General features: G+C 34.2%; 1 protein-coding gene across 1 annotated transcript; it reads right to left on the reverse strand.

The window, feature by feature from the left end:
• Positions 1–11,118: 11,118 nt before the first annotated feature.
• LOC145113727 (RAF-like serine/threonine-protein kinase 20) lies at positions 11,119–12,160 on the reverse strand. Its single transcript, XM_079049782.1, has 5 exons — positions 12,005–12,160; positions 11,741–11,907; positions 11,522–11,669; positions 11,326–11,448; positions 11,119–11,217 (listed from the first exon to the last, which is right to left on the reverse strand). Exons 1-5 carry the CDS (start codon positions 12,158–12,160, stop codon positions 11,119–11,121), a joined length of 693 nt encoding a protein of 230 aa, XP_078905908.1.
• Between the last annotated feature and the right edge of the window lie 655 nt (positions 12,161–12,815).

Genomic DNA, 12,815 nt, shown 5'->3' on the forward strand with positions numbered 1-12,815 from the left:
ACTTTAAAATAAAACTAATTGAAGTTGTTACCATTCATACATTAATCGTATTATTTAGTACCAAATTTATGACTTGTTATAACCATACTTGACCATTGAATTGCCCGAATGACGTTCTTCAGGTGTCGGAATCGAAAAGACTTGGTCACCCAGGCCTGTCAGCCTAACTGTAGCTAACAGTTGTGGTGCGGGATTGTCAGTCCCGTATAGATCTATATACAAACTCACGTTCTCCCTCCAGGAGACTCTGGTTATAATCTCAAGACTTTTGTTAGTACTTAAGTAAGTACGCGAAGATGCTCACTCATAAAATGCTATACTAACGATTAATTGTAGAATAAAATGAATCCATTGAATTTAAATGACTATTTGTATGACTCATAAACTATACTCTATATAATTTATATGTTTGTTCGCATTGAATCTATGTTTCATGCATTGATAAGGTAATTGATCCATAAACTATACTCTATGTAATTTATATGTTTGTTCCCATTGAATCTATGTTTCGTGCATTGATAAGGTAATTGATCCATAAACTATACCTATTATAATTTATATGTTTGTTAAGGTATTCAATTCGTGTTTTATACTGAAAACTTTACAATTATGTATGTTGAAAACTTCCCTTATGCTCAGCATTTTACAAAAGGGATAAAATATTTAAGTGTTTTATAAAATATAATGACCTTTTGCTTTTATCAATCGCATAAGTATTAATCCTGTTTAAATCCTTTATATAAAATCACAAACTTTATCTGTGTCTTGCTTGTATCCTCCCCCTGAAAACGTTAAAAACAGTAAAAGTGTAGGGGTATGAACTCACAGTTGGTTGCGTGTATGTGCCAGACAACGAGACTGGAGTGAGGACCCTTGAGTTGTTGTACGCGGAAATTAACGGAATCTGAGACTCAATCGAAGTGGAGAAAGTGGGTTTTTCAACCAAGATTCACGATTTAGGGCTGTTTGCAGCCGTGAACTGTTCTCGGCCGTGAACTGATTTCGGCTACGAACTGTTTTCAGCCCTTGAATGGTTTGCGGCCTTTGAATGGTTTGCGGCATGTTCCTGGTGTTCTTGGTGTTCTTGGTGTTGGGTCAAATTTGTGCATTTACTTTCGTTTCTCTCCTATGCACAAATTTAGGGGGAGAAATAAAAACAAAACAAAAATTTTAAAATTTTAAAAAAATCCAAAAACATTAGAAAATCAGAAAATCAAAGAAAAAATATGTTGGTTATGGAATGTGCTTGAGGGAGATGTTTTGGGAAGTGATATTATCAAGTGATAACAGGCAATCTGAGTCTGCGTAACGTACCCAAAGTTGAAGGGTCTATGCTCTGGGTTTGATGCATTGGTAGGCACGAAAGGTTCTAAATGGACATGACTATGCAGAGTTGAACTTAAGTAATTCATAGACTTGACAAATCTTGACCTAGTTAGATCTGTTTAGCCTGACAATACAACGCTTGGATAGGTTGAGCAGGGAGATATATATGGGAATCTACTGGTCACATTAAAGAACCTGTACTTGGAACCGTGGATTAACTTTTCCTCGATGTGCGGATTCTGTCCTTAATTCCGGTATTGATGGGGCGACTGGTGAATTCCGATAAATTAGGTCTGTAGAAGGTTATATTCTTTCTTTCTATCTATTAGTCATATGTTGCCTCCTCTGCGTGATCGAAAGATCCGACCTGGAATGTAGCATATGCAACTCTATTTCTCTGCATCCTCTATCTATGCAATTCTTTCTATCTATTAGCCATATACTGTCTCCTTTGCGTGACTCACAATCCGACTTGGTACATAGTATATGCATCATTCTTTTTCTCAATCCCTCTAAAACTTCAGTTAGTCATATGTTTCACCCTCTGCGTGATTGGAAGAGATCCGACCTGGGTGTATAACATATGTATTCTAAATCCATCTTCTATCTTAATAATTGTCTGCTCACCCGATGTAAGGAGTATTCTGGAAGTCCTTGATTACTGTAGCATATCAGGAAGCGGGAAACATGTTCTGGTACAACTAAAACTGAACATTTATAGATTGTCTGTAGATCTTGCTGCTCAATTTAGGTGGACAACAATATCCCTGGTCGTCGTCAGCTGAATGGTCCTTAAGAAATATTATCTAGGAACTTAGGATCACTCTGTCTTATAACTAATAGTATGTCCTAATTCTGTCACAATTTTTCGTGTTTAAGTGGACCACAATATCGGCGATCGACCAGACAAAGACGTGAAGATAAAAGGTACCGACAAGCGGATAAAGGCTGTCTAAAAACTTTGATCCCAAATCATTCTTAAAGTTAGATATCATTTTATTTTTGTTAAATTTGTTCATAGTTTTCTTCTAATTTAAATATTAGGGAAGAATTAAAAATTTTAAAATCCAAACAAAAATCAGAAAATTAAAAAAAAAATCCAAAAATAGTGTTATTTATGTTTTATTTCTTTTTCAGAAAATATGAAAAATCAAAAAAATATTGTGTGCTAAATTTTCTTTTAGTTTTGTTTTGTCTTGAAAAGTGAATTCAGGTGAAGATGAAACTCATGGAGTTTGTGTCGAAGATTTCTGAGCCAAGGCTTCATCCGTGATCATCGAAGAATTCTCATTCGAAGGAGCAAGAAATGAAGATTATTCTTTCGACATTCAATCTTTCAACCCCAGAAGCAAGGTGAAGCTGCACTTGAAGATTAGGTGACGGATTGCATTGAAGCCTCATCAATCAGTCTGCTGCTATCTATGAACCTGCTGAAGTGATCCAGAGGATTAGTTCTCTCTGATGTTCTCTCTGAAGATTCTCAAACTGAAAGCATTATCTTTCAAGAATCAGTAGAAAAAGCCTCCTCACCCAACGAGCGTTCAACGCCAAATTCTGAAGAAAAGCTCAAGTGCTCAAGATGAAGTCATTCATTGAAGATTCATCAAGTTCATCTTGAGGTTGTGAAGAATTTGAAGATAAATGCTGAAGCCAAGCTTACAATGAAGATGAACAAGAAAGCCAGCTACTTTTTAGGGGGAGTTTGTTGGGTCATTTAAGAAAAGAAAAGAAAGCTATAAACCAAGGGGGAGATTGTTGGGTCAAAAATATGGTTTATACTTTGCTTTTCTAGGAAAATGTAATTTTATGTCTTGGACCGTAAACAGCTCAGTGTTTACAGCCGTAAACAGGTTTACGACCGTAAACCCTGTTTACGGCCCAATGGGTGTTTACGGCCGTAAACCCCTTTACGACCGTAAACCCATTTACGGCCCATGTTTTTCATGTATATATATAGGGATGTGAGGAATAGATTGATGAACACATAGAATAGAGGAGCTTAAGTGTGTGCATTTGAAGTTGTTCTAGAGAGAGAGAAAAGAGAGTGTGTGTTAGTGTGTGTGAATCTTGTATTCGGATCTTCATTCATATCAATACATACAAGATTCATCATCTTCTTCTTCTCCTTCCCTTCTATTTGATCTGACATCATCCGTTTGATTGGGATTCCGCACCATCAAACGGATCTGATTGATACACAAGTAAATTTAGGGACTTACACTTGGTGAAAATATGAGGATTTGAAGGTTCACGGCCGTAAACCCAAGAATGAAGAGTGCTTGATTTGATGAAATGATGAATGTTTGATGCTCCAAAACAAGATCCAAGGTGGATTGGGTGATTTCCGAAGGATAGATGAGAGAAAACTTGAGGTTTTGGTTGGTGGGTTTAGAGAGAGAATGTTGAGTTTTCGGCTAGAAATGTAGAAATGAGGGTAAAAATCAGCAAATATAAATATATATATATATATATATATATATATATATATGTATATATATATATATATGTATATATATATATATATATGTATATATATATATATATATATATATATATATATATATATATATATGTTGGGTTTACGGTCGGAGGTTGGGTCCCTAGGCCGTGAACGGTTTACGCCCGTAAACTCGTTTGCGGCCGTAAACACCGGAATGAACGAGACTCGGCTGATTTTCGAAGAAAAACTTGATTTTTCTCACTATTTTGTCCCGACACTTATATAAATTCAATTTATATAATCTAAGTTGTTTTCAACCCTTACGAGCTTGAGAAAATTGACAAAATAAATAAAAATTGAAAATTTTATTTAACGGGATTTGACTTTCGTTAACTGAAAAAGGTTCGTGTTGTCACATCATCCCCCCGATAGAGGGAATTTCGTCCCGAAATTCTAAAACGAATACAATTATGGACTAGGGAAAGAGATATGGATACGTCTGTTGCATCTGATCTTCGCGCTCCCAAGTGAATTCGGCTCCCCGCTTGGCATTCCAGCGAACCTTCACTATCGGGATGCGACTTTGTGTCGTTCGCTTGACTTCCCTATCCATGATTTCGACTGGCTCTTCCACGAAGTTAAGACTCTCATTGACATCGATTTCATCAAGTAAGATCACAAGAGTCTCGTCGGATAGACATTTTTTGAGGTTCGACAAGTGGAAGACAGGATGTATGTTGCTAAGCTCTTGGGGTAAACTGTGACAACCCGAAATTTCTATCATGTACAGTCTTTCAAATTCCATCACAGTTATACTCGTTTCTGCTATCTTTTAGCATTGTGAAGGGTCTATTTGAGTGTTCTAAGTCTAATACATTCAAGGTTTGGGTTTAGGGATGAGTTAACTTAAGTTCATTGTATTGCATTCGGGCCAAACACTCCATTTAGAGGAGTGTACGGCCGTTCACATGGGCACGACCGTACACAGGAGTGTACAACCGTACACATGGGTGTACGACCATACACCCAAGGGTCGCCGTGAACCCAAACGTGTATATATATATATATATATATATATATATATATATATATATATATATATATATACCTTTCCTTCATTGCTTCACACTCTTTCACACTTTCACCTCAAGAAAACCGATTCTCTCTCAACTATCATCAAGTTCTACACCTTAATCTTCAAAGATGTAAGTGTTCCTTTCATTAAATTGTTGATACATGGCTTTATCTAGTAAAGATCCATGTTTTCATCCATGAAATCTTCTCTTTTGGTTTGATCTTCAAATCTTCATCCATTTCACCAAGAACACCAAGAACACACACTTGTTCTTGAGCCTTGAAATCCTTAGAAGCCTTCAAAAGTTTGAGTATTCCTTCTATCATCTAGTTAGACATGTTAGACACTTGATTCAAAGCCTTGAAACATCGTCCAACTCAAGATCATCAAGGGTGTATGACCGTACACACCTTAAAACCTTCCAAAAATGATAGTTTTGTCCATCCTCTTGTTGTGCAATTGTCACACTAGTTTCCCCAAGGATCAAACACCCATTTTTGCAAGATTCTTTAATGAGTGTACAGCCGTACACTCCATGGCCGTACACATCATGGCCGTACACATCAAGGGCCGTACACTCCCTTAAGTGACCATAAACCCCTTTAATGTCATCGCATGTGATTGATACACTTCAATCTAAGTGATTCCAAGTCCCTAAGGTGGTTTCTTAGCATAATTAGTTGTATAAACACTAATTATAACCATATACATATCATTATAAGCTTAATAGGATCCGTTGTGTTCAAGACTTCACTTGACACTTAGCATCCTACCTCGACCTTTTACTCGAATCACTAACTACAAGTGAGTTCATACCCCCGTATTTCCATAGTTTTTTACTGTTTTAAGGGGGGGGGGGGAATACAAGTCCAACACAAAGATTTTGTGTTATAAACAAGTGGTTTCAAATATCTTATCAAAATGGATTTAAGTTATCATCAATTCAAATGGTTTTTCAATGATTGTTTCAAAATGACATCAAGTCGCCAAAATATATTTCAAAATATTAAACTTCTTTTAAATGTTTTTATAAACTTATATTTCTCCCAGAAATCATACTTGTATAAATATATTTATATAAATAAGATTTAAAAGGCTTAGGACTGATAACCCACTTTGGTTCCTTTTCCTTGTTTGGATGTGGGATTATAAGCCTCAGTTATTTGTCCGAGTGTCATTTAAATTTTACTTATATATATTTGTATATGTATCCAAGTATAAAAGTTAGTTCATTAAGTTTCAATTACCCTTTGTAACATGTTGAGCAAGGGGTTGCATTCATGAATACTCGATATCTATTTAGAAAGTACATATAAATTATAATAGGTATAATTTATGATTCATAGAACATTAATTCACGATTTAAGTACACTAAAGTACATTGTTTTACAAGAATAAAGGTTTGATTCCAAACTAATCAAAGATATACATCTTTCAGATACATGTTAAGAAATACTAATTCAGGAACATACAGTCTGTCATTTATTTCAGAACGATTGGGTTTTTCTTAACTATTATACATGTAACGTTTATATGTTTTTTATGAGTCAAGTGGTACAAGCTGTTTAATTCATTTAAACAATATAGTAAAGTCCTGACATTATAAGCAGAATCTCCAGCCAGGGATCGAAAAAATGTGTGTATAGAGCTATATTGGGATCGACAACCCCGCACTCGGACTGCTAGCTACAGTCAGGCATACACGCCTGTGAGTGACAAATTGTTATCAATAGTTTTCAGCGCATTCATAGCGTTGGGTCAGGCCATCTAGTCAGTATGGTTATAATAACTCATATAAAAGATATTAACAATACGTTAGTGTATAATTAACAAAACCTAAGTACATTTTCAAAGTACTAGTTTACAAGATACAGTTTATAGTATTATGTTACAGTTTACAATAACAGTTGATGAAATCAGATACACTCTCAGATACAAGTTTACAAAGGTTTCACAAATACAGAACATTGGTTTACAAATAGAACAGTTTTATGTAACGAAAACTACTTTTTATATACAGCAGAAAATATAGGATTTTCTAGAACAGTTTACGTATTCAAGAAACAGAAAACATTCTTTCAAACATAAATACTTATGCAGTCACTCAACTTTATGTTGATGCTCTCTTTTCAAATTACTTGTATTCTTAGGGAACCAGTAGACAGGTACTCCCCAAGCTTTTGAGAAGATGGAGCTATTTATGTCTTGTCTTCTTCTTTTGTATAACTATTTGGTTTTAGTATATTATGATGAAACACATGTAAATACTTATACTTTTTAAATACAATGGTTGTTTGTATGCTGATTAATATAATGCATGTGTTGTGATACTAAAAATGAAGTCCTCCACCCCCGGACGTTTCCGCCGTCTGGTTTCGGGGTGTGACAGATTGGTATCAGAGCATTGTTTATAGTGAACTCAGTATATCAATCCATAAAAGATATACAAACTATAAATACATTTGGGGCTGAGAGCTCTGACTACAAGTATACTTTTCGAAAATTTAAGTATTTTTACAAGAAGTATACTAACACTCATACCTACAAGTACAGTATCACAGTCATAAGAACTTAAAAGTATTTGGATGTTGGACATTACAGTCAAACCTGGGCAGTTATGTAATCATATTTGGGATTAATATAGCCTGATAAACTATATTGATTTGAGATATGACCAACATGTGTTTGGGAGTGATAGTGATGTTGCGACATGTCTAAAACTTACCAACTATACATATTCAGAAGAACTCTAGAACAGAAGATAAAGATTAAAATACTATAGGGGTATTTTAGGCACCATATACTAATAACAAACATGTGAAAACAATAGAACAATTAAGCGTAGAACTATAAATATTAAGGGTATATCACAGTTATATATAATTAAAGTTACATAGACTTAGAATAATTAATCTTGCTTCATTTCCTGTTCCTTGTTTGGTTGTGGATTTAGAGTCGGGTCAATTATTCAAAGGTCGAATATACCTAAGTTATATATAATTAGTATGCACTTTATAGTTATAGTACTACCTAGAACAAGTCATACAGAATACATTACTTGTTAACTGTAGGTCTCTCTCGTAGAAACTTGTATCCTTAATCTATCGTTACTAACTATATTCTATATCTCTTATCCCTATTCTCACTTAGATAACAATGGCTGGATTTCACTTACCCGGAGACCCGTACTTCCCCGGTCAAGCACTACTAGAAAAACAGGCTTTTACGACGCGCAATGCATGTCGTAAAACGCTCAGACGACGCACAAATGCGTGTCAAGGAAGGCCCTGTCATAACGAGAGACGACACGCTTTTACGCGTCGTCTATTTATGACGCGCAATTACGACGCACGTTTACGACACACATTGCGTATCAAAGAAGGCCCTGTCATAAAGGAAGATGACACGCATTTGCGTGTCGTAACCTTACAACGCGCATTTACGACTCGCATTGCCTATCATTAAAGCCCCTGTCAAGAAAGGCCATGTCATAAATGAAGATGACACACATTTTTGCATATCATAATTTTAAATGTTTCAAAAATATATTATTTATAGATTTACTAATTTTCAAATTAAATTTGTATTTAATGTCTCATAATAGAAAATAAAATTTCATATACAAAGAATACAATCCATTGCATAAAATTTAATGTCATACAAATAATCGTTCCATGGAAAGATAAAACAAATCAATAGAAGTTGTAACAAAAATTTACAAACTAATTAGATACAAAAAAGTATAAAAAAAATATACCCTCAAATGTTTTTCAAAGTCTAATCTCCATGTCAGCTCTTCAAATCACTTCTCCAGTTTGTCCTTAGGTTCTCTAAGAGCTCCAGCATCTCTTGCAGCCTGTGACAACATATATTATAATTTTTTAATTACTATTTATTCTTATAATTCAAAGCATTTAGATAAAATTGTATTATATAATTCTTAGATTTTTTACAGAAAATTCACTCACCAGCTTCAACATTCTTAATTCTTTCCCAAGTGACACCTTTTTCTTGTCTGTTAATTCCCATGTGCTTGTGTTGAGTAAAAAGTTCAAAAGATGTCCATCCCCAAGTGCACACAACAAGTAAGGTATCTGTAATTAAACATTAAACACTTTTTACAAATTTGCCCTCATAGACGAAGATAAAGATGAAGATGAGATGAGAATCATACCCCTTCAAAGGCACAAAGAATAACAGAACGTGGTATTATTTCGCCACCTAGATGTTCTTTAGTGATGAGATTTAAATCGGGTAGTGAAAATATCTTAACACTAATATCAGTCCACATCCCAACTACAGCAAGATTACTATAATTTGGATTTTCACCAATGGGGTTTATGTCAAGACATGAGATATCATATTTCAGTTCTCCGTGCTTTTTTTCTACTAAAACACCATCACCAGTTTCAAGGTAAACCAGATGGCCACCTCTAGTAGCCAGTAGGACTTGTTATGGAAATTAAAAAGGTTAGTCAAACTTATGTATTAAAAGACCAAAATACCTTTGGTTATACATGAGTAGCGTAAGCAGTGGCAACATTTATAGAGAAAAAACCTGAAAGAATGAAAATTTAATTAAATGGGGTATAAATATAATAGCAAAATATTTAGATAATTATACCTGAACAAGTTGACATACCTTTCTAGAACTTCCACATATGAGCCTTTTGTATCAGGTTGGAGATTCAACTTAATAAGCTACAATATGTAAAAAAAAATTAAATTACATTAGCATTTGACATTATTGATGTTGATATGATACTTTTAGGCGATGAAAGTTTTTACATACATGGGAATCTCCATAACTTGAGCCAACATGCACAAATGCATTATCAAGATATGATATAGTTGATGCTATAGAAGTTTCCCCTAGAAGCTCAATTTTAAGTTCAGTAACTCTAAAACAATGAAGAGAAAGTATCTTTTCGAACATTTGGGAAGACTATTTAATGGTATATATGACAAAAAATAGAATTATAATTCACTTTTCTTTCTCGTGGGAAATGACAAGGAAGTGAAGAAGGCCACTATGGACTAGTAATAGACTGCAAGTTTATGACACAATACATTAGTTAAAAATGAAAATATGTTGCCATCTCAAAGATGTTCAGATATGGTATATTTATTAAACCGATGACTAAAGCTACTCTCCCCCTGATATGTCTAAAAATGCTTCATCTCAAAGAGAATGAAGGGATCTTTCAAGGGTATTTTGGTCTATTAATAAAAAAATGTTGAATCAATGTGAAAATAAATATACGAGATCTGAACGTCTTTCAGTATGTCTAAGAAACTCACGACCTAAACCAAAGCCACTGTGAGCCCCTTCTGGTTGACTATCAAGTTGTACCCTAACATTTGAACATGCCTCATCCACAAGGTTTATATCCTTATCAGATAGGAAACAAGATGAATCTTGTTCAGCTTCTTGAGCCCTTCAACATCCATGTATCCAAGCCCAATCTTTTGAGCCTATTATAAGTATTCAAGAAGATGTTAGATTCAATTTTATAGAGATGAATCTTTTGGTGAGTTTTAGTATTGTTTTATGATAATGAGAAAGCTTATTACCTCTTCAACATGTTGGACATCTCCAAGCATGCAAACTTTCAATTTAGGCAACAAGGGTAGATATGGGACTCTTACCAACTTACTCTTGTACAAAACCTAACATTAAAGAACAGAAAATAAAGATGATATAACAATTTTAAAAGATCAAAAGTTAAAACACTATGAAAAGAGAGAACTTAAAATTTCCTGCATCTTGTTTCTATAAAACTCGATCTTTTGTCTAGCTTCAAGTATCTATTTTTCAAGTTCACCAACCATTTTATCTGCCTCTGTTGCCTCCTGTAACTTTGAATTCAATGAACTTTGTTCCTCATTGTTAAAGGCAATGGTATGATTGTTCCTCATTGCTAAAGGCAATGGTATGATTGATCATCCCATTTGCTTAGAGGGTGACGAATCCGATTTTGAAGGTTATTACCATTTAGCTATCAATTACTACAGATAGTAGTACAGTGTTGGTATGATGGAATCAATCGCAGAAGGAATGGCTATTTAGTTAATTTGAACCATTCCTTATTAAGAATTTCGAGATTTCAATTAAATTATATATATATATATATATATATATATATATATATATTATGTGGGCCAACAATAGTAATAATCTATATATATATCAGATGTTAAGTTTTGTGTGATACTATTAGAATACTAGGAAAGTAGATTCCTTGTAAAATACTAGTAGTTAGATAATGATTAATGATTAATCCCCACCTATGATTGCACCATAGTGCATGTTTGCATAGTGCTCCTCGTCGGTCAGGATCTCCCATAACACAATTCCAAACGAGAACACATTAACCTGTTTGTTAATTGTTAATTGTTAATTGGTATGTTACCAAAAACACAAAATAAAAGAAAACAATATATATACGGTGATAGAATCAAACAAGGGAAGGGAAGGTATTACCTTGTCAGATACTTTATTGCTGCTACCATTTAGTAGCTCAGGAGCCATCCATGGCAGGGTGCCCCTAACTCCACCTGAAACCAAAGTGTTGCGCTTTATCTTTGATAGTCCAAAATCACCTACCTTCAGCATTAATAATAAGAAATAATAAGAAAACTAAAAACTTGTAAGTTGTGATAGATAGATAGATATATACCTTGCATATAGGGCGTGAAGGGTCTTGCATATTGACAAGCAAGTTGTCATATTTGAGATCAAAATGCACAATATTATTGGAATGTAAATACTCCATCACAAAGGCTGCATCCATTGCAATTATAAGCTTCTTGCGATGGTCCAGATGCCTAGACAAAAAAAATATATGAAATGGTAGATTGATTGATTGAGTTGAAGGAGGTATAGAATATGAGATTACCTATCTTTGCGAAGTAAGACACGCCTTACGGTACCATCAACCATGAACTCTGTGACTGTAGCTAATGTCCCCCCTGGACCATCTTCTACTATACCATAAAATGCCACAACATTTGGATGGTGAAGCTTTGACAGAATCTCAGCTTCTCGCCAGAACTCTATTATTGTCTATAATAATAAATAATAAATAATAAGAGTTTACTTGTTGGTGATTTTGATTAGTAAATAAATACTAAATAGAGTGAGTGAGTGAGTGAGTGAGTACCAATCTCTCCTGTTTAGATGATGGACCTGCTGCAAAGCAACCCTTGTTTATCCGTTTGATGGCCACATCTGTTCCCCTCCATTTTCCATGGTAAACTGTCCTAAATGTTCCAGAACCAACTTCCTTTAATTCTTCAACATCTTCATTCCTTATCATCTGTTCCAACATCCATCCATTCCATATTCACTTAATATATATAACAACTGACTGCTATTATCATAACCTTCCTTAAAACCCCAACTATTTTTATTTTTATAACTCATGCCACTTGATTCAATATCGACCTAAATTTTGCATTTTCATTCTAATTGTCTATGTAGGAAGGAATTCAGGAATCGGATCACCTTTTAATTTTATTATAGACTTTGGTTCAGATTGTGAAATTCTTATTTTTATTTACCAATATGTTAGCATCCATCAATCAATGTGTAATAGAAAAAAAAAATAGAAAATAGAATACTAACCAAGAAAGGAAAAGAGCATCAGAAGGAGGTGAAATCTTATGTGTTTGTGTCATGTTATTGTTCTCCATGTGTTCAGATTTATCTTTTGAAATCAATGGTGGTGATTTGTTGGAAGATTTAGCATTTGACTTCAAGTTGGCATTTTCAATTTTCTTGTTGGAAGGAGCATCAGAAGTGGATGGTTTCTCCAAGTTGGATACAACTATTTAATTTTAAAAAGAATACACATGTTAGATTTCAACGAGAAAGTGATGAATATTTTTTTATGCATAGCAAAAATCATATACATAAAAAGCAAAAAAAATTTAGGGATATTACTTATGATATAACTACTTATGCGTTATACA

Source organism: Lactuca virosa, chromosome 5, assembly GCF_052849685.1.
Source record: "Lactuca virosa cultivar CGN04683 chromosome 5, Lactuca_virosa_CGN04683_v6, whole genome shotgun sequence".
NCBI lineage: Eukaryota > Viridiplantae > Streptophyta > Magnoliopsida > Asterales > Asteraceae > Lactuca > Lactuca virosa.